We start from the raw sequence: 22,125 nt of genomic DNA on the forward strand, positions 1-22,125 counted from the left end.
CTTCTTTAGTTTGTACTTTTATTCATATTTTGTATTTTTATAGTTTTTTGTTCTTGGTTTTGCAAAAACATTTCTTGACCAAGGATAATTGTGTACTCGATCCCATTCAAATCTTTTTGGTCAGCCCTTCCTCTGGCAACTGAACAAGCTGGTTCTGATTTCACATCTCTGCTTTACAGGACAAGGCTCCCATATTGTTACATGTATGAGTCTCTGTAGGCAGTGGCTTAGCCATTAGCAAGTACAAGTGTGTCTGCTTTTCTCTCATGCTCTCCATTTCAACACAACTGACAATGCGTAGGAATAAATATGTAAACAGCAGTGACACTATTTCTAATTATCAGTGGGTTTACTTGGCATATTTTCTCGCAGCACACAGAGAATAGAACAGCTGAAACCATCACTGCAGATTGTGAGCTGGCTGCAGAGCACAGTGCCATGGCACGTTCTGTCAGAACAGCCAAACTGGTTAACATGGGCGCCAAAAGGAAGTAGGTACTTTGGGATGCCTTGAGCTCCTGTTTGTTGATATGGAGGGTATGGAGGTGTTTTCTTGGTTTCCTGATCTGACCGCAACTTGAAACTAGAGTCAAGACACACAAGAGTCAATGAAGAGAAAGAGGTGGCACTTCAGTCAACCATTGTAGGTTTATTGTAACCCAAAGTACAAAATTACAACAAATCGAATTGATGTTCAACAAACAAATGAAAAACTAACATCTGTTTTAAGTCTTTTATAGTTCAGAAAGACTGCCTTGTGTGCATCACTGAATCTCTTTGCAACATGCCGTTGTCCCACCATTTTAAGCAGGTGTTGTTTTTTCCTGTTCTCCGAGTTTCCCATTTAAATTTGTTCCCTTAATTACCTTGTTCCATGTTTTGGCATTGAGCTATCCTGATGGGAGCGTGCTCGGACATTTAGCCACACATTTGAGGCTCACATGACATGCTGACATCCTGCTTTTCCAGCATCTAATAGTTCAGTACTTCATTAAGTTTCACTTAACATCAGTGATAGATGTTTCTGTCACACACTCTTAGGCCCAGTCCCATTTCCAATTTTTATCCCTATCCCTCCATTTTGAATGCTCCCCTTGCCCCTCAGAACAGAGTTACAAGGGGTAGTGGTTGAAATTTTCGAGGCCATCACATTTAGGCGTAGACTGATTATCAGGGCATTTGCAGCATTTTCCGATTATCGGTATCAGTGATTTTTCTGTCAGATTGCCAATAAAATAAACTAATTTAAAAATGTGTTACTTTGGCAACATCCTCTCACACAGTGTCCCGCCTACAACAATATCTGATTGGTAACACGTCACTAACAGTAAATAAACAATAAAATTATATGAATCTGTAAAGTAACTAGTAACTAAATGTATCAAATAAATGTAGTGGAGAGGAAGTATAAAGTAGCAGAAAATGAAAATACTCAAGTGAAGTACCTGAAGATTGTACTAAATAAATACAAAATTAAGATTAAATTAAGAAATTAAAATCCTGTTTTTCCCAGCTCCTCAGACAGTCTCCTGTATATATTGTAACTACTTTTAAAGAGTATATGCTTCCTTCAAACATATGTGTAATACAGTGGTGTATATATAAGATTACATGCTTTTTTAACCAACTTTTCCACAAGAGAGCAGAATTGAGTAGCTTGTGAGGAATGCTCATATGTAAGAACATAATCACAAAAAAGTGCCAGTGCTGCATACAGGTGAATACCAGCCCGTTTCAAGGACTGAATGAAGTAGTCTTTGTCTACAATACTACCAGACTACAGAGCAGATGCTTTCCTCGGTTACAGGCATTAAGAATAACTATATAAATTATTCAGAAATAGCTTCTTGCCGATGGTCTCGCTCACTTATGTAGGTCATTAACAGGGATCAGTATTAAGTTGAGTCTGTTCATAACCAGTTAAAAGTTACATCAGCGGTTTTGAATATTTTTTGCTTCTGATAAAATCCTTTTTAAACTTTCAAGCCCTCCTCACATACGGGGGACGGCTGTTCATGAAATAAGGGGTTGAGGCTGAGGCCAAGACATGTGTCCAGATTCAGTTTGTCCTCTGAAACTCCAGCAGGAGGACTAAAACGGAAGTGCTGGAGAAGGGTGGTGAGGAAGATGAAGAGCATCCCCCTGGCCAGACTCTCTCCAGGACAAATTCTGCGGCCTGTGAGACAGAACAAAGGAAAGGCTTCAGGTCATCTGCCAGAAGGCTAAAGACTCACATGAAGAAATGCCTCATATCACAAACCTGCAGAAAAAGGCAAGAAGGCGTCTCGCCTGACAAACTTTCCATCTTTGTCCAGGAAGTGGGCAGGATTAAAGGTGTATGGGCTCTCCCACTCACTCTCATCATACAGGACAGATGTCAGGAAAGGAACCACTGTGGTCCCCTATGGACAACAAAAACATTTTAAAGCTTCTTCTTAAAAAAAATCTTGTTGAAACTTCTATTGAAAAAATGCAAAATCCTATAGCTGTGCTCAAAGTACTTTTTTTAGTTATGAATTTCTTAACTTTGGCTGTCAGAGCTAAATTTCAGCATTTTTGTGATTCGTTGTACGTATATGTATTCTCAACCCAACAAGTGTGGGTTTTTTTAGCTCTGAAGCTATTTTTTAACAAGATCTGTGCCACGCAGTTTTTCTATGCAGGACCAAATAACTTATGGAAGTGACAGAGCTACATTAATGCTACACAGGACAAAAGTTTGGTTGCCAGAAAGTGACTTTGCAAATTTGAAAATGAGAGAAAATGAGAGACTTCCAGTTATTATTTTGTTTACTGTAATCACTCACCACAACTATTTAAATGAAAACATGTTGCCAAGTTCATGACATGAACTGGGAGGCCCTCAGTGAGTTGGCATGGAATGACCCACATGTGAAAGATGTCACATTTTGTTTTGAATCATGAAGATGCGTACAGAGGATATTGTGTGTATTATTATGTCTGACCTTCTTAATGAAGTAACCCTGAAAGGTTACATCTTGGCTGGTTTTGTGAGGAAGTGCCATGGGCGCGACGTTGGCCAGTCTCTGTGTCTCATGGATGACAGCGTCAGTGAAGGGCAGGTTCTTCCTGTCCTCGAGCTTAACCTGACGATGTCCGATCACCCTGCTCAGCTCCTCCTGGACCTGGTCTTGGAGATGAAAAGATTTTGTTTTAATGAAGACAATTTTTAATGATGTGTGGCTTGGACTGTATGTTGTTTTTCTGAATTTGTGGATCTCTTAAGCTCCTTACCTTGTATCTTTGGATACTTGGCCATAAACACAAGTCCCCATCTCAGTGTATTTGATGTTGTATCAAGGCCAGCATTAAACAGATTCATAGCTGTCAGCGCAAGGTTTTCTTTGCTGAAGATTCTGTTGGTAATCCCAGATTCCTGCGGGAAAGAACCCATCAGTGCAGTTCTACATGGAAGTAGGTGATATTTCTGACATGATCGCCATTCATAACATTTTACACCTGGATTCACAATGTATATTGCCCACTTGTTAAGAAATATGTGTTATACTTCTCATTTATGGTGTTTGGTATCATTCAGTAGCAGAGAACACAATTTGAAATCTTGGCCCAGACAGTGTTCAGCTGGGAGGAAAACTACTGACCCAGACTGGGAATATTGTTGAGCAGTGAACAGAGCAGAACACATCCTCTGTGACGAAAGCAGGGTCTGAATACTTGGGGGAAGTCTGGCCCATATCCCTGGCAGAGATCGCTGAGATAGTCAAGAAGCTACTCAGTGGAAAGGCACCAGGTATGGATGAGATTTGCACTGAGATGCTAAAGGCTCCGGACATTATTGGGCTGTCTTGTTTGACACGCCTCTCCAGTGCTGTGTGGAAATTGGGGACAGTATCAGGAATGGCAGATTGGGTTGGTGGCTCCCATTTTCAGAAAGAGGGACCAGAGGGTGCGCTCCAATTATCTGGGTATCACACTGCTCAGCCTACCTGGGAACGTTTATTTTCACGGACAGAATCTGAAGGAGCAGCAACGGTGAGGAAAGTGTCCGGTTTGGTAACCTCAGACTTAGTGTTTGTGTTTGTATGTTTTCATACCTTCAGATTTTGCTTTCGGACCAGAAAGGCGTCCACAAAGCCTCTGCACATCTGCGGATCGAGGGTCTCTTTCAATTGACGGCACAGCTCCATTTTCTGTTTCACATTGGCAGCACCCAATCTGTGGGATTCTGTCCTTTTAGCAAACAATTTGTAGAGCCACGGGAACTGGTTGTACAACTGTCGAGGATTGGCATCATTTAACATAGACTTTACTTGGAGAGTGACCAGTGGAACTTTTTCTCTTTTGTAGGTGTTATTTATTTCATACGTTTGTTAAAGTCTTCACAAAAATATAAAATGATACCTGCATTGAAGGGGAGAACAAAAGATGCATGTATCTCCTTGTGCGTTCTATCAAGGCTGTGAACACTGGATCTCCATATTCAAATCTGCTGCCATAGACCATGGAGGAGAGAATATTAGCGACTGCATCGTATATTGGTGGGGTTGTATCAAAATCTTTTCCTGCATTTCCTGCAAACAGAAAAAAAGATACTTCTTTTGTTTGTTTTTTACAGATAATCTTCATATTGTTTATTATAATACAAAGACATTTACCTTTGAATTTCTTAAAGACTTCGATGAGGTAGTCACATTCCTCAATGATTTTGTCCTCCCACGCCTTCTTGCCCATCCTAGAGTTTCTCAGGTTATTCAAGATAAGGTGCCTCATCTGTTTCCATGAATGTCCATTGGACCATATAATACCTGAGTTGAAATAAACAACATATGTTAGAAACGCAAATGACAGCTGAAGACTGAAGACACAGAGACAGTAACAAAGACAGTATTTCTGTTGTTTTACCTCATCAACTTCTTTGTTTTTTGTAAATATCTGCTTATTCTGAATGTGATGCCAGCAACATGTTTCTAACAGGGACAGGGCCCACAAAAGACTGGGGAAGTTGTAGAATGCTCTAAAAACACCAGGGACCAAATGTATGAAACTCTGTGTATATTCAGGGTGGAAATGTGTGTACACACAAAACAGATTTAGAAAACCCCATTAAAGTGTGTTCCCAGGCATCTTTTCCTCACACATCTCAATCATCCTGAAATATTACGCACGTGCACAAGCCGTCTGACCATCCCCACAATTTATTGTAAATGGCTGTAAACACACCACCAATTACCTGGTTTGCATATGAAGGGGGACGAGGTTCACCACTTTGTGAAACACCCGACTGTATGAAGGAGGTTACTACATGAGTTCAGGAACTCTTCGTAAAACTGTTGCCAGTAAACACACTTTGTTTGCAAAGGAATTATTACATTCTGTTTTCATTAATGTTTTACACAGCGTCCCGAGTTTTTGTGGAATCAGGGTTGTAGTTAAAAGAATACAGAAAAAGAAAATGATTTTAGGAACTATTTCTTCTTTCCTCACCATATCCCTGATTGATATTGTGTTCAACCGGCCATTGATGTCTATCTCCAAACACATCAGCATGGTTGACAAGTGCTGCCTTCACTGTCTTGTATCCTGCCAAGAACACCACTTTGTTGGGTCCCAGATAGATGGTGAACACTGATCCATACTTCTTGGACAACTACAAGCAAGGGCATGACATCATGAAGAGTCAGAAAAAAAAGCAGAGAAGGTTATAGAGCTGCCTAAAGGAGCAGAAACAACAAACTATCCAACAAGAAAGCTTCTCTGACAGCACTGCCTCACCTCCAGAAATGCTTTGCGGTTTTTTCTGAGCAGTGGCAGGAGGTGACCAAGTATAGGCAGTGACATTGGTCCTGGAGGCTCCTTCCTGTTTTTAAAGCTGGAGGAGGAGATGATGTAGACAAGCAGCAGAACCGCCAGAGCTCCCAGTAGGGAGACAGAACTGGAGGACTGGAGCAAAAGATCTGCTATCGCCATGACTTTAAAAAACTGCTCTGAAGTTGTTAGTGAAGGCTTTGGATCTGTGAGTGTTTTTGGAAAGAGGGATGTCTTTTGTGTTCGAGTGAAGAATAGGGAAGGACAAACAAAGGGTTTTTCTATGTGTGCTCCCAAAAAATGTTTACCGCCCTGCTGCTTTTTGTTCTTTGAGGAGCTTTGTGTTACCGCACTGCAGCAGAATGTATCCTGAAATAGAAGGAAAAGAAGATGACACAGAGAGAAGCGGCTTGCCTTGGCTGAGGCTTTCGCATATATCATTTATTTACATCTTACCTTTGTTTTATTCTTCATTTAACCAACATTTACTGTTACTGCACATGTATTGTCTCTCTACACACATTGTCCATGCTACAAAACCCAGAATAAACACTTTTTGTCTTTGTGTCAATTTCAAATCAGGACTTTTATCTCCAAATAAAGTTATGATTTAATTTAAAATGCACTGACAGATACTATAAACCATCACTTGGACTTGCATGGAACAGTAATAGTGAATAAAATTACACACACTGTTTCAAACACAAGTATTTTACATCAGAAATAACTAAAGGAGCCAGAAAAATACGTACCTCTAACCAAAACTGTGGAGACGTGCGGCTCAAACTAACATCTTACGATTAGCATTTTTTTACATTACTAACCTGAAACACAGGAAAAGAAGATGACGCAGGGAGACGTGGCTTGTCTCGGCTGAGTCTTCCACAGTTATGAGGTGAAACAGTGGAACATGTGCTTTTAAATATAATCCCGGCATCAAAACAAGGTCTCACACTGCCCCCTGCTATTACATGACCGCCTGCTTGAGCAAACACACCAGTTTGGTTTGCATTATATTACTCATGAATAAAATAAATCTTTTTAAAGACAAGAAAATACAGACGTAATACTAAATCATGGAGAGTAAAAAATTAACAAATTAACTCCTTTAACTCCCCTCTGAACCGCAGCTTCCTCCTCCTTTGCTCTATTTTTACTTCATTTTATGGGTCTTATAACTTCCCAAAAATGAACCAATTGCTGTAAGTTCTTCAGAATGTTTCTGGAACTGACGACATCATTTGGTACCAATTATACAAACACTGTCTTCAATTTATCTTTCTGTGAAACTAAACATTACAGGCAAGCAGTCTACAAATGTGGAAAGTGCCGTTGTTCCAGGCCACTGTGACATCTGATCACTGAACTCTGCCCTGTTTAAGACTTCTGATAATCATTAATACTGAAGAATCAATAATCCACTGGTCTAAATCAGTTAGCATAAGAGTGTTGACTAAATGACCAAAGTCTTTTGTGATCAAACATTGAGTTAAGAATTAACTTCTGTCTTTTCTCTTACAATATCTCCATTTTCACTAGTTTCTGAACAGAAAGGCTCTGATAAGATGATGTCCTGCTCTGTGCAGACACATGAATTGTGAACAAAGACGCTGGAAAAGGGGACTAGTTTACCTTCAGCCATCAGTCCTCAAATGAGACATCAGGTCAGATTATGATGAGCTGTTTGTGGGTGTAAAAACAAAGTATATTTGTGTCTTGTGCCTTTCCTGCAGATGGTAAAACATGACGGGTTTTTTTAAACTATTGCCTTGTTATTTAGGATAGACAGACATATAAACACCTGGTAAAAGCCTCAAACCAAGTGTTACCAGAAGTACCCATAGGTCATACATGAGTAAAAGTAAAGATATCGTTAAAAATTATTATTTTGCTAAAGGTAAAAGTAACATACGAATAGTACTTGAGTAAATATTTAAGGAGATATTAAATGTTATATCGAAAGTACAAGTAAAAGTGAGTTAAACTTATATTAACAGTATGTATGTATGGTATACTATGGGTCTGCTGATTATCAAATCAGTTTTTTTAGCCAGTTGCCAATAAGACCTTTGCATCTGCAAAGTAACTAGTAGCTAAAGTTCAAATTAATGTTGTGGAATAAAAAGTTCAGTATTTGTCTCCAAAATGTAGTGAAGTGGAAGTCTAAAGCAGCAGAAAATGGAAATACTCAAATAAATTACAAATACCTCAAAACTGTACTTAAAGTGACTTCGAGAAACGTCCAGTTTCTGTTAATTCTAGCGCCCCCTATTGACAAAAGCGGTACAACACCAGCGGCTGCTGTACGTAAAGATCACAGGCATTAATAATAACTCTATATAAATAGCGGTCTTTTCGCTGATGGTCTCGTTTGCTGGTGCAGATCATTTTTAATTATCAGAGGAATCACGAGACTGTTTCATAAACACTTAAAAGTTCCTCATAGTGCTTGAGTAAATGTACTTGGTTACATTCCATCACCATAAATCATACATTAATAAACAAACACATTATGTACATTGATTATAACATGTCACCATGGTGTCTTAATCTGTCTTTCCATAAAAAACATATAAGAAGTACAGCATTAATCTTTTTTTAAAAATGTGAAGGTTCACCCCAAGGTCAAAAATACATAGTTTCCCTCTTACCTGCAGTGCTATTTATCCATCTAGATTGTTTTGTTGTGAGTGGCAGAGTTTTGGAGATATTGTCCATATAGTTGTCTGCCTTCTCTACGATATAATGAAACTAGACGGCCCTCAGCTTGTGGTGCTCAAAGCGACAAAAAAATCAATTTGGAAAAACTCAACAGCAGTGTGTCTTTACAGAAATCCAACCTTGGAACATTAGCCTACTTGTTGAAGGTATGATGACCAAAAGATAGTATATAAAAAAGCTGATAATTAGCTCACCTGGGAAAGTTCTGTATAGTTACAGTATTTAACATATCTACAGTATTTAATACACCTACAGTAGATGTTCGGACTCAAATTGTCAGATTTTCAAGATGCTATCCCTTTAAAAACTTTACTATACTTTCAAAATGTGTAAAAAAAAAAAAAAATGTAAAAATAGTTTGGTTCTCGCCACATTATCGGAAGGGCTGAGGATACGGCCAAACCACAGCTTCCTCCTGTGCTGCTGCATCTTTAGAAAAAAATCTCCTCAACTCTCCCTGCTCATCTCATTTCCCACCACTTCTCTATCCTCCATGCTCCATTTTCACAAGATATTTGTGGGTCAGGCTGCTGTGGCGTCTGACACCCTCACTGTTTCTCAGAGTAAAGTTTTAGTTTAAAAAAAAAGAAGTACTTTGGCTTTTTAAATTCAGAAATTAGGCAAAATTAAAAGCTCATATGCTCCGCCTACAAAAGAGAGAAAAAGCAGAATCACAATGAGGAAGTGACACAGTCACAGGAAGAAGATGCTTCATTTCAGCTTTAGTTCAGAGACCCTTCTCAAAAAGAGGATGACTGAATTCAGATGGATTAACATGTCTTTTTTTCTGATACTGCTTCTTCAGTTTACAGGTAAGGATGCATATAGAAATATTAGACAGATTAGGAAACATAACTTTATAGTGTAATACTACATAAATACATTAGATTGATTTTAGGGGAGATCCTTGAATGGGGTAAAAGATTGAACTAATCACCAAAAGCCATTTTAAAACATCTTTTGCCATTGTTTCAAACATTCTACAAATCAGGCTATGGATGATATGTGAACAAACTCTGTAAACCTTCAGAATATAGATAAGACAACTGGAAAGTTTAGTGTGTGTGTGAGTGTATGTGTGTGTGTGTGTGTGTGTGTGTGTGTGTGTGTGTGTGTGTGTGTGTGTGTGTGTGTGTGTGTGTGTGTGTGCGTGTGTGTGTGTGTGTGTGTGTGTGTAAGTGGTAGATTTCCAGCTCAGAGTGCAAAACAAACTAATTTTGAGGTTACGGCCTTTAAAGGGCCAATTTGTAAGTTATGGCCAGAATTTGAGTTTAAAATAAGATGGGAAAATGGACTAACACTGACATGATGTCAAACACGTCTATGTACTGTGTTGCAGAGTTATCTACTGAAGTAAGCATGCTAACCAGCTAGCCCCGGCTCACCCTGAAGTGTAATACCGCTTTGTACCACAAGAGGCAGCATTCTGATAGCCCCTGTAGATTCAGCTGGGAGATGTAAACCCATTTAGTCTAATAAGTCAACAGAATAAACTTTGCAAACTTAAGCCCCATTTTAAACTTTCTTCACACTGTCAGAAGAAATGCCATCTTTGTATTTCACCTAATTTTTCATTTTGCTCTCTCATTGTTTCAGCAGCAGTGACTGGACACGATGCCATTGTCAAAGTTGGAGATGAAGTCACCTTGTCGTGTGAGAATGTGAACAATGATCATGACAGCTGTGACCATATCAAGTGGCTCTTTGCAGATTTAAGAGGCACAGCAACAGTAGTGCTGATTAGTTCTGGGCAGATTGGAGGACACACCGGAGCTAAATCAGACAGACTGAGTGTTACACAGAACTGTTCTCTGGTTCTGAAGAATGTCACAGCTGAGGATGTTGGTCAATATACCTGCAGACAGTGTCAGAAATCAGGACAGCATACAAACTTTAATGTTTTTCTGTCTGTTGTTACCAGTGAGTATTTATGTCATAATGTTTTCAGCTCAAACTGTCTTGTTAGAACAATATACTGAAACACAGCTATGATCACAGTGATGAAGTTAATTTAACTCTTGTTGTCTTTCTCTCACAATTATTTCCATCTTCACCAGTGACTGAACAGAAGTACCTGGATGATGTGAAATTAAACTGTGGTTTGTTGAGATATGGAGTGTGTAAACACAAAGTGAAGTGGCTGTATGAGGGTAAAAATGTGGACGAAGATCACAACGACGATTCACAGCCACAGTGCTCAGTTACTCATTCATTTTCTGACTCTTCTCCCATGCTGAAGTCAAAGCATCGTGAGTTATTCAAGTGTGAGGTGATTAATCTTGAGAGTAAAAACGTGGAGACATTTAGCTTCAGCCGTCAGTCCTCAGGGGAGAAACCAGGTGAGATCATGTTTATTTATTATTATGAGCTGTTTATAATCACCTTAAACTAATGTCTTAATATACCAAATACATAGTTTTAAAGATGTATGGTTACATTCCTTTACATTTTGTTACTCCAGATTGTAAATCATGATGTTTTTTTCTCACCGTACACTTTTTTTGGGGTTTTGTTATTTCATCGTCCAGGTGAAGATGCAACAACAGCACCAACAACATCAATAGGAACAACTGCAACCAGCAAAATTACAGATCCTGCAATCAATGGTGACAGAGCTTTTGAAGCCAAAGGTATGAATGAACCAGCACTTGGCTGTGGGTGAAGATATTCTCTTATAAGAGTTAACTCTCTTCTGTTTTTTAATGCTTTTAATGTTTTCATTCACTTTCCAGATTGGTTGTTGTACATCATTGTGGCGATAGGCGTAGTAGTTGCACTTCTAATAATCACTGTCATGGTCATCATGTGCAAGAGAACTAAAGGTGAGAACATTTACAGATGAAGCTTTAATCAACGAGAAGCTTTGAACACATTGGATTTTTTTCGCCGTGGAAGCTAAACTTGACTCTCTTTTGTCTTTTCAGGCAACAAAACACAGATGGATGAAAAAAACGTGAGTCAAAACTGAATAATCAAATGTTGCTATTAAAATGTATCAGTTGGCCGATTTTATGGGTCTCTCACAGATATGTCAGTGTTGATATATGTATATGTTGTCCAATATGTGCAACTTTTTTCTTACTTTTTATTGCTACCCACATATGCAGAACCATTGCAAAAAATGTGTGTGTATTTATGTATATATTCTCTATATATAAGAAAATCAGCCACTATATGTATTATCAGTATTGGCATCAGCCCCAGATATCCAGTGTGGGTCAGGCTCTAGGTCAACAATTTAAACCTTGCAGAGCAAAGGAGCAAAAGAGTATTTAGTACTGACTGTGATGTACTGAAGGTCAAAAAGGTTGCAAGTGGAAACATATCTTTTAAATGAAAAGTTCAGCAGTTTGGTAAATACACTTTTTCACTTTCTTTTTTATTTAAAATGAACAGAATGTGCAGCTTGTGCACACCTTAAGTAGGAGAAGACCGAAGGCCGACAAAATCAGGGAAAAGACACTGTGCACTTCACTTGCAATTAAGTTTAATGACAACAACGCCTCGGCACTTAAACCTTCCTCCAAGATGACCTGATGAAGGTCTAAGTGTTGAGGCGTTGTTGTCATAAAACTTGATTGCAAGTGATGTGGACAGAGTGCGGGAGTCTTTTTCCTTATTTAAAATGAACAAATAGCAAAAAGAAAACAGTGATAACCGGCGACCATGACACAGACAGTTAGATGAGTAGTGTGGAGCTGGGTCAGGAGACGATTAGCTTAGCTTAGCATGTCTGTAAGTAGGTGGAAAAAACTATCTCAACTCTGTAAAGCTCACTTATACCACTTTTACACCAAAATTAACCTGTATATGTGTTTTTTTCTTTAGAAATGGGCACATTCACGTTGAAGACAAAAGCCAGATGTTAGCAAGTGTTAGCAGGTTTTTTTGCCAGTGTGAAAGAGATATTACTAATATCTTGTTAGTTTAATTAGTCATAACTATGTGTTGATGAACAGGAGTTCATTTTCACCTTGTTATTACATATATGACTGATATGAAGAGCTGACACAGGCTTATGTATGAAATGTGTGTATGTATTGAAATATATATCTAATAATGGACATACATTGTATTTTCTCATATCAAAGGAAATTTCGTCTATATGAATTAACAAATATACCATGTTGTTCCAATATATGTTTTTCATATATTTTCAACAAATACATTATGTTTTAAGTAGTATTAATATAATATTATACATATACATATAACAAATTGTGTTTTCTATTCATGGAAATGTGACCTGTGTTTGTTCAGGGTCAGAGCTTGAACCTTGCAGTGACTGAGTCTGCTCCCGAAACCAGTCAGGACACGGTGAGATGACACCCTGCACCCTGTACAAAGTCACACTCAGTGCGTATACATGTTTGTAACTCTTGAGCAAAAGAGGGAGGAAAGGGGAAGGAAGGAGATGCACATGAAAAAACACAGAACTATGTGAAGCAGGAAGTTATAAGTGTGAAATGTTTGGTGATGTGGAGAAACAGTCAAACAGAAAAAACATCCAGAGATCAGTAACAAAAACAGAAAAAAGTCATTAAGAGTCAGTTTACCTGTAAATCTGCATGTTACTGAGCCGTCTTTATGTTGTCTTCTCCGTGTAGGCTGATCCTGAAGATGGTGTTGCCTACGCCTCCGTCAGCTACACCAAGAACACCAGTAGAGCCTGGGTGAGCTGTCTGACTGGTTGTACTGGTGATGTTGTATATCCCCCAATATATAATATAATTACAGCCCTGTGTTGCTCTGTAACTGCTGGATGTGTAAATAAGCAATTGCTATCTTACAGATCCACAGTTTTATAGTCCACAGAGGAAGAATACTGTGTTTTGTCGGTGACCACTTTTCACCCCACCTCTGCCGCCACCATCCGACCAACCTATATACTATTTCAGTTGTCAGATGGCAGCAAAATCAGACCTTTAAGAGCTCATGTCCAGTTCAGTTTTGTCACATTGACTTTATCTGTAGCTAAATACAAAGACTAGCCCAATTCTTTTTTTTGGCATATCCAGAGAAACAAACATTTGGAGGTGGTTTGACATTGGATTCAAATTGGATTGCGTCTCAGTTCTGATGCTCTCGCTGCTCACATCAGATTTGTCTTATGTGTCATGACACACAAGAACGACAGCAAGCCCAGAGTGACAGAAGTGTATCTGCAGCTGAGCAGGGACCACGCTGCTATTAGCAGAGCATCATATACGTGTGCATGGAGTCCTCAAGGGGGGCATGAGGACTGGCCGTTTTGACCTCGGAGAAAGAAAGTGCTCTTTTTCTGAGGTGTATTTCTTTAAAATAAATATAAGTCAACATTGTCCTGTTGCATGTGATGTTGATTGAATCAACATCAGGTCTGGAGATTCATGCTCAGAAGCCATGGTTTTGGTTTGAATACATACATTTCAATATCCCGTTGACAGTGTCACAAAAATCATCCCAGGTATATTATTTATTTAAGAATCTGATTTACCTGCAGTCTGACCATAGCCTGTGTTAAATGTACTCTACAATTTTTGTGGTGACGTTTCCCTCTTGCCTCTCATGTTCAGGTGAAAAACAACGATGATTTAGAAGATACGGTGACCTACAGCACTGTGAAAGCTTCCTCATCTCCTGCCGGAGCCTCTGATGATACCAGTGCCCTCTACGCCACCATCAACAAACCACAGAAATAAGAGACCACAGTAACTCAGCACCATTTTACCAGCTTTCAATATTCACCGACTGGTTTTGGAGTGAATATTGGAATCTGGAAGCTGTCAGTCTAATCCATAATGAGCAGATCTTTAAAACTTAACCAATCTGGGAAATTTCTAAGTTCTGCAATATTGAAATCCTGCCGTTCACATCTTGTATGATACTGGATGTCTAATATTTATCATCATTTCCAGGCTGTATTGTTGTAAAAATATTTTTGTCCAGAAGGGGGAGTAATAGGTTAGCTAGTGTGTAAGTAGACAAAGTAATAACCCAGTGGTCACGTGTCTTGTTGCTGTGCTTCTTTAAATAAGAATAAAACATGATGGATTTAGCTTGATGAGCATGCAGTCAGGTGCTTAACTGTGCTCAGGGATGAATGTGCAACTGTTGGCTTATGTTTTAATGCTTCTGTATTTGTTTTCATTGTTAAGTGTATCAGCTGTAAGTTTTTTCCAACATGTTGCTTCTAATGTGTTGGCAGTGACACTGACATGACACAGCTACATGATCAGTTCATTCAGATAACGTAACACATGCTCTTTAGCTTGACTTGCTGCAGAGATGCCCTGGTTACAAATCTAATTTCTTTAGATGTAAGAAAACACGTTTGCTCTGTACAAACTCCAACAAATGTCACATCATTGTGATTTTAGTCATTTTTTTCAATTAAAATTAAAATTGTGTTGCAAAAATGATCATTCTCATTAATCTGAAATTGAATTAAAATCATCGCAATATATTTACAATCAAAATCAAAATAATCCCAAAATGATTTTTGACTGTCTAGTGCAGCCCCAGACTGAATCTATGACACTATCCTTGTCCTTTACACAATATTTAGAAAAGTGTGGCAAAAAATTTAGTGTATATCTGTATTTCCTAAGAAATAAAGTGAATATAAATAGGTTATAAAAATTGAATGAGGCGTTATCTTACCTCTTCTGTGGGTTGGAACTTCCACATCTTCAGATTTTTTCTGTTAGAAATACACAAAAACATACATGATATATGACAGACACGTAATCAGCTGCTTCACAGAAAAATATAATTGAAAAAAAACACAAAGATTGTGAAAATTCAGACTCAATTCAATTCACAACACTTTAGGAAATAAATGCATACCTGTTGTCATCTGTGACGTCCGCAAGACATCTTCGCAGCGACCGGTAATTGTCTTTCTGGCTGTGATAGTCGAGGTGGGTAGGAAGTTTCGGTGGGGGTGGCTGGAAACTTTAAATCACAGTCGACCACACAATTCATACATTTTCAACAAATCAATATTTTTCTCTCTCTTTCTTTAGTCATTTAAGCTGTTTATTCAAGAACATTTTCTGGGAAATGAACCGATCATAAGGTCTACCTGAATCTGCAATGGTGGCTAGAGTACTGCAAATCTGTACACCTCAAGTAAAAGTACAAGTACTCCCATAAAAGTTAAAATTTCTATTATAAAAAAAGTAAAAGTAAATATAAACCCTGGTTTACTTTTTTTAATTAATCAAAGTGCAAGTTGAATAGTTGAATATTTCATAATTTTTGAGCAATTGAATTGAATCATGAAAGTATCGTTAACGTAAAGTTGCCATAACTGCTTTCTCATGTGTAAAAGCCCAACAGACCACCAGCTACAATATAAGTTAACTTCACTTATAACATCAAAGATTATCACTATATGTGAAAAATGAACATAACTAATGTTAGTTAACATTGGTTTCACCTACAGCAAGTGCAACTTATTTTGATGTGCTCGTAAAGGTTAGAAGAGGAGTTTTTAAAGGAGATTTCAGTGTTTTGGGGAGTGACAGCAAGCACTTTCTCATGGAACTGTTTTAGGTTTTGGTCTGAAAGTTGTGGTCAGGAATTGTTGTTTGTTCTGAGTTTTGGTCAGTCATCTTGGCATCATGGTCAAAAGACAGGTGGGGCTTCTTTTTCTTCCAGCTGGCAACATGGCATCTATAGTATTACTTTGTCTTATTAAAGCTAAACAGTACACTTATATATGTTTCTGTAAACACTCGAGGTGAGAGACATCCACTTCAGCACCATGGACAGCAACATCACAAACCTATTGATAGATGAGCGCCTGAACTTGCTCTCAATGTAAGCCTGCGTGTTGGAAAGCCTGTCAACATATTAAATGTCACTGTATTGTTTCGTGTGTCATTCTGTTTTATTCAGGTTGGATCCAGGTGGGAGTCTGATCCTCGGGGAGGCTTCTTGATTCACCTGGTGGAAGGTGGCAGTGGAAGGATTGTCTGCAAGACGTGTAAAGGGACTTGTCACAGATATTGATTGGCATTTACAGTTGTCAATAGCACTAAATTAGCTTTACAGAAGGGAAACAAAGGCCAGTATGACGACAGGGAATACAGTACCAAGTTTGGCTTCTGGCTGAGTCAGCAAATAGGAAGGTGCACGGTTAACCCAACTGACTAACCAACAGCAGCTACATTAAGTAGCAGTTAGTGCTAGTCAGTACTCCGTGTATCTGTCCATCAGGACACTCCATAAATCACCTCGGTACAGTAACTGACCTCCGTCATTCTCTGAGGCTGCGTATGGCCTCGGAGATGTTCACTGAGAGGCTTGTTGGCATCCTTACACAAAAACCACCACATGTGATGACATGACGTGATTACATAAAGAGAAGTTATGTTACTGCATGTTGCAGTGAGTTACCACATACTGCAACATGAATTTCACATTAAGTGGGTTGCATGAGGTTTCACATGGGCATTTGTATGGCTTTAACATAGGTATTTACATGGGATTTGCATACAATCCCATAGGTTTCACATGTAATCCCCTTTGTTTCAATGAGCATGTGTATTGGTTTCACATATGCATTTACATAGGTTTCACATTTAATTCCATCCACTTTTTTAACAGTTTACGTAATCCTTCTGTGTTGTGTCTCTGTCGTCTCCTCCTCGTCTCTCTTCATTAGTCATTGAGCGCTTTATGATGTGACATGGTACTGCACTCTGTTGTCTGTGAGGAGGCCAAGCTGAGTTGGCCTCCCTTGGTGAAAAAAAAAGAATGATTAACCAATCAGGTGAGGCTATTGTCACAACACTGCTCCCCTGTGATTAGTCAGGACAGTGTCAAGGGAAGCCGCGAACTCGTTGGCATCACGCCAATCAAATCACAGTATGTTAGCATCAATGTCATTGAACGAAATAACGGAAGATTTGTTGATTTGTGTTGACATCTTGGTAGGCTAGCAAAATTATTAAGCGCAATTATGGAGAGTCGAGATTTGGAGTATTTAGTAAAAAATAATTTTACTAAACTGACTCTACAGCAGCAACTCTGAATTAAATCAGACAGCAGGCCAACACCAAAACTAGAGCTCCGTACTGAGAGGAAGAAAGGTTGTCGGACTTTCAATGAGGAGAATTACGTCCGCACTGAGTGGCTAGCTGGTAGCGCCACTCTTCAGCGGCTATTTTGCTGGCCCTGTCTCCTTTTTGACAAGGATTCCTGCTCTCTGAACAATCCCTGGGTTACCACAGGATTCACCAACCTTGCCAACCTGTCTCGGGCAATTGAAAGGCATGGCAAATCAAAAAATCACATTGACTGTGCTGTGAAACTGAAGCTGTTTGGACGCGTCAGGATTAATGAGGTCTGAGCACGAAGAAGCACAATGAGCAGGTGAAGAAAAGACAGGATATTTTAATGAGACTCATCGTTGCAGCCCTGTACCTTGCGCGGCAAGAGCAAGCATTCAGGGGGCACAATGAGGCCACTGGCAGCACAAACATGGGCAGTTTTGTGGAGTTGGTGCATGCTTTTGCAGAGTTTGACAACACTCTTGCAGAGCACTTGGGCTCGTCAACAGTCTTCAGCGGTATGTCAAACACCATACAAAATGACATCATCGAAAGCATCACTCACATTATCCAAGATGAGACTGATAAAGAAATACACAAGTCCCCTTTTATTGCTGTACAAGTGGATGACACGTCAGACATATCCAACAAGTGCCAACTCACTGTCATAATCAGATGTGTAAATGAGAAAGGCAATGTGTGTGAACGTTTTCTAGGCTTTTATGATGTTAGCGCAGATAGAGATGCAAAAGCCATAACATCAGTTGTGATGACAGCCATCGGAAACTACAGCCCCACAAACAAACTAATTTGTCAGACTTACGATGGAGCAAGCTGTATGAGTGGACAGCACGGCGGCGTGCAGGCTTTAGTGAAAGCGCACTGCCCCAACGCGTTATTCATCCAATGCTATGCACATAAGCTAAATTTGGTTTTAGCACAAGGCACAAATAAAATTCAACCAGCCAAACTGTTTTTTGCCGGTCTTGATGCCTTTCACAATTTTTTCTCACGATCATGTAAAAGATCAGCATTGTTGTGTGAGATGGACCGGGCTGTGTTAGCAGAATAGCCTAAATGTGAGAAGCCATAATCGTTTGTCACAGGGACCACAGGGCAGATCACTGAGGAGCTACAAGCTCGTAGGAAGTAGGAGGTGACGGCTGGACCACAGTGAAGCCTCGGTTTAGTCTTATTGCAGCACTTCCTCAAACCTCTGAGATGTTGCACCCAAAGTTTAAAACAAATAGGAGAGAACAGGCAGAGCAACACACACAAAAAACACTTCCTTTCTCTGGAACAAAGTCATCATTATGAGTAAGTGACGCCCATCTAAAAAAAAAAAACAACTTTAACTTCTGCATCCAAGGAGCGATTAGACACAGACATCTGACGGACACTGGCAGGAGAATGTCTTTTTTCAAATGGATTGAATTGTCGTCATTTCTGATGCTGCTGCTTCATTTGACAGGTAAGACAATTTTTAAAAATGATCAGTTTTAAGAAGCTGCTTAAAAATGTCCACTGTGTATTTGCCCTATGTTCTGTCTTAATGTGAAGTTTTTATTTGTTTGAATATTTTTTTCCGGTTGAAATCTCTATCTTGTCCTCGATGTTTGCATTGCACAGCACCTTTCAACTCTGATTTTGAAAGGCACTTGATGAATAAAGTTTATAATCATTATTATTATTAAAATGTAATTCAATCCATGTGTTATTAAGAGGGCAAGTCCATCAAATACAACAATATTTTTTCTTAATATTCTTCTCTCACTTCCTCCACAGCAGTTACAGGAGAAGCAACTTTCATCGCTGTCAGAGATGGAAATGACGCCACTCTGTGTTGTACAAATGTGATACAGGATCAGGAAAGATGTGACAGTACTACCTGGGTCTTCAAGGGTTTAAGAAATGCACCAGCAGTAGAGCTGGTTAGACTTGGGCAGATTGGTGAATATGCCCGAGATAAATCAGACAGACTGAGTGTTACAGAGAACTGTTCTCTGATGATAAAGAAGGTCACACTCAAGGATGTTGGTACATATGTGTGCCATCAATACAAATACGGACAAAGACAGGCTGACCCTGCTGGGGTTGATCTCTCCGTTGTTACCAGTGAGTATTTACATCATAGTATTTTCAGCTCAAACTGTTGCTAAAACAAGATACTGAAACATTATAATATCTATGATTACAGTGACAAAGTTCATTTCATTCTTGATGTCTTTCTCTCAATATATGTCCATCTTCACCAGTGACTGAACATAAAAACAACAATGAGGTAACGTTAAATTGCTCTGTGACGTCATATGAAAAGCACAGACACACAGTCGAGTGGCTGCATGTGGATCATGACGTGGATACAAACAACAAAGATGTAAAAACATCACAGTCCGACGCTTCAGCCAGTGTGACTCTCACAAGTTTACATCTTGATCACAAGTCCGACCATCTCGAGTTGTTCATGTGTAAAGTGACGGACATTTACACTAAACAAGTTCAGCTGTTCACATTCAGCTCTCAGACTTCAGGTGAGAAACCAGGTGAATATGCTGTAATGAGCTGTTTCAAATCAATTCATCCTGACGTGACAACAAAAACATCAAACTCGACGGCACAAGAAAGTCAGAAAGCAGCGTAGTAAAATTATACAGACTGAAGAAACACTTTTTCCTGCTCCACAGCAGCTATGTTAAAAAAAACAGCATATGTTATGTTATATATAATATATATGTCATCACGATAACAGTCTTTCAAACTGGAAAATGAAAACGTGTGCCTGCTCTTTTTTATCTAAAGCTAAAATGTTGGTATTTTATGGATTTGAAGTTTTCATGTCACAACACAAGTTTTGTACTGAACAGTTTGTTGAGCAACAACAACAACAACAACAAAACCACCAACGACAACTGATGATGCTTCAACAGAACTACGAGGTAGTGGCTCAACAATGTTGTTTGTTTGTATAATCTCTCTCTCACATTAATAACTTTGTTCTCTGACATGATGTTTCTGCTCCACAGCTCGTACAGATTGTTCTGCTGTCGACTACATCATGTTGGTTCTGCGTGTGGCTGAACTCGTCCTAATTACTGTGATTACTGTTCTTCTCATCAGAGCTCGAGGTGAGAAAATTCACACCAACATTTGTTTGGACTGATGAACACAAACTGTCAGTTTAGAGCTGAAATGTTACTCTGTGCTTTATTTTCCAGGGAACCAGAGACCGCCTGATGACAACACTGTGAGTTGAAGATTTGTTGTTCAGTTTCTAAATATCATCTGGGAGTTCAGGGCACTTTTTCGACTCAATCGTTGTTTTGCTCTTCACAGGTGCATCATGATGAAGACGATGACACAGTGTGCTATGAAAACGTTGATGGCCGCTCTGCCTCTGTCTTCACCCCTCAGCAACTTCCGTATCAAGTCAGAAAAAACAAGAAAATGAGAAAATAAACCCTGGCAAAACCATTTTTAACTGTTTCTTCCCGCTTAACTATTTAGACAAGATTTTTGTAATGGCTGTTGAAGGTTTTTCTTTGCCTGAGGTTTTTACTATCTTTTGTACATTTTATAGTGTGGGTTTCAATGAGCTGTCTCTTTATCATAACTGAGAGTGAAATATTCTGCAAATAAAAGTGTGCTTTGCAGCCTCTCATGCATTGTGTTTTGTCAAACTGAAGCCATGTGTGCAAGGTAAATATATTTTTAGAGGAAAAATCATTTTGTTCATTATTTCTTAAATTCTGTAACTGTCCTGCAAAGTCTAATTGTTCTTTTAAAATGTCACAGTTGATGATGCAGACAGTAGGACAACACCAGTGCGAAGATGCATAGTTTTATCATTTTGTCTTTCTGCTACACCTGGTTGAAATATCTGGCTTATTCCTTAACGGGTTGAAATGTCATTTGCAAGATCGAGAAAATAGAGAAGTATGAAATGGAGTGGAATGGAATAAATGTTGGTATTGTACGTTTCTGCGTATAGACTTTCTTTACATTTAGACTTAGGCTTAAAATATCCAGTTCTCTTTCAACAAAGACAGCTGGAAAATGTCCAAATGTTAAAAATATGCAGTTTTGTTGTCAAATTTCACCTCTCAAACGTCCCACAGTTCTGGTAAAAGTACCCAGTTTTGTTGCCACAGTCTTGTCAGTTGAAGCAGGAAACTAATAGTGGTGGCAGCCATCTTGGTAGCTGTCATATCACCACCATCACCTCCTCCTACTGATAAAAAAAGTCAGCTCATATGCATGTAGTCTGAAGGTACTATGATCCATATTCTAGAAATGTTGATATGATGCACATGAAATGTACAAATTTAACATATTCATGGTTTGCAAAAACATGCAATACTGATAATACAACATTTTATTCTGCAGACCGGGTAAACAAGTCAGAACCATTGGTATGACTGTGAACTACATGTGAACAGCCAGATCACATCATGATAGTGAGGCCTATAGAAAAATGTCCTTATTTTCTGGCAGGACTACTGACATGGAAAAGAGCTCACATAGCCAACCGAGCCAACCATTACACCGCTGAAAAACAATTAAATCAATTTGATCACAC

General features: G+C 39.0%; 2 protein-coding genes across 3 annotated transcripts; one reads left to right on the top strand and one right to left on the bottom strand.

Annotated features, from left to right (window-relative positions):
* Positions 1-629: 629 nt before the first annotated feature.
* Positions 630-6,761, bottom strand: LOC141017607 (cytochrome P450 2K1-like). Of its 2 annotated transcripts, XM_073492312.1 has the most exons (10): positions 6,612-6,761; positions 5,755-6,156; positions 5,467-5,629; positions 4,638-4,787; positions 4,384-4,553; positions 4,077-4,256; positions 3,256-3,397; positions 2,967-3,151; positions 2,261-2,402; positions 630-2,176 (listed from the first exon to the last, which is right to left on the bottom strand). In XM_073492312.1, the coding sequence occupies exons 2-10, from the start codon at positions 5,947-5,949 to the stop codon at positions 1,974-1,976; spliced, it is 1,530 nt and encodes a 509-aa protein (XP_073348413.1). In that variant the 5' UTR covers positions 5,950-6,156; positions 6,612-6,761; the 3' UTR covers positions 630-1,973. The 2 variants fall into 2 exon arrangements, with proteins under 2 accessions (XP_073348413.1, XP_073348412.1); XM_073492311.1 differs by lacking the exon at positions 6,612-6,761 and having other exon boundaries at positions 5,755-6,325.
* Positions 6,762-9,171: 2,410 nt separating this feature from the next.
* On the top strand, positions 9,172-14,909 carry LOC141017610 (uncharacterized). The gene is made up of 9 exons (XM_073492315.1): positions 9,172-9,320; positions 10,108-10,428; positions 10,566-10,847; positions 11,037-11,138; positions 11,241-11,330; positions 11,433-11,461; positions 12,769-12,825; positions 13,116-13,181; positions 14,064-14,909. Exons 1-9 carry the CDS (start codon positions 9,215-9,217, stop codon positions 14,187-14,189), a joined length of 1,179 nt encoding a protein of 392 aa, XP_073348416.1. The 5' UTR covers positions 9,172-9,214; the 3' UTR covers positions 14,190-14,909.
* Positions 14,910-22,125: the final 7,216 nt, after the last annotated feature.

The sequence above is a fragment of the Pagrus major genome, chromosome 22 (assembly GCF_040436345.1).
Source record: "Pagrus major chromosome 22, Pma_NU_1.0".
Classification (NCBI taxonomy): Eukaryota; Metazoa; Chordata; class Actinopteri; order Spariformes; family Sparidae; genus Pagrus; species Pagrus major.

Excerpts from the sequence above, each read along its gene's own strand:
- LOC141017607 (XM_073492311.1), bottom strand. The coding sequence starts at position 6,228 with ATGATATATGCGAAAGCCTCAGCCAAGGCAAGCCGCTTCTCTCTGTGT. Across the intron at positions 4,257-4,383 it reads TGTTCTCCCCTTCAATGCAG|TTGTACAACCAGTTCCCGTG; the intron begins GTATCATTTTAT and ends AATCCTCGACAG. Across the intron at positions 3,398-4,076 it reads TCCGAAAGCAAAATCTGAAG|GAATCTGGGATTACCAACAG; the intron begins GTATGAAAACAT and ends TCTTTCCCGCAG.
- LOC141017610 (XM_073492315.1), top strand. The coding sequence starts at position 9,215 with ATGCTTCATTTCAGCTTTAGTTCAGAGACCCTTCTCAAAAAGAGGATG. Across the intron at positions 9,321-10,107 it reads ACTGCTTCTTCAGTTTACAG|CAGTGACTGGACACGATGCC; the intron begins GTAAGGATGCAT and ends TTGTTTCAGCAG. Across the intron at positions 10,848-11,036 it reads GTCCTCAGGGGAGAAACCAG|GTGAAGATGCAACAACAGCA; the intron begins GTGAGATCATGT and ends TTCATCGTCCAG.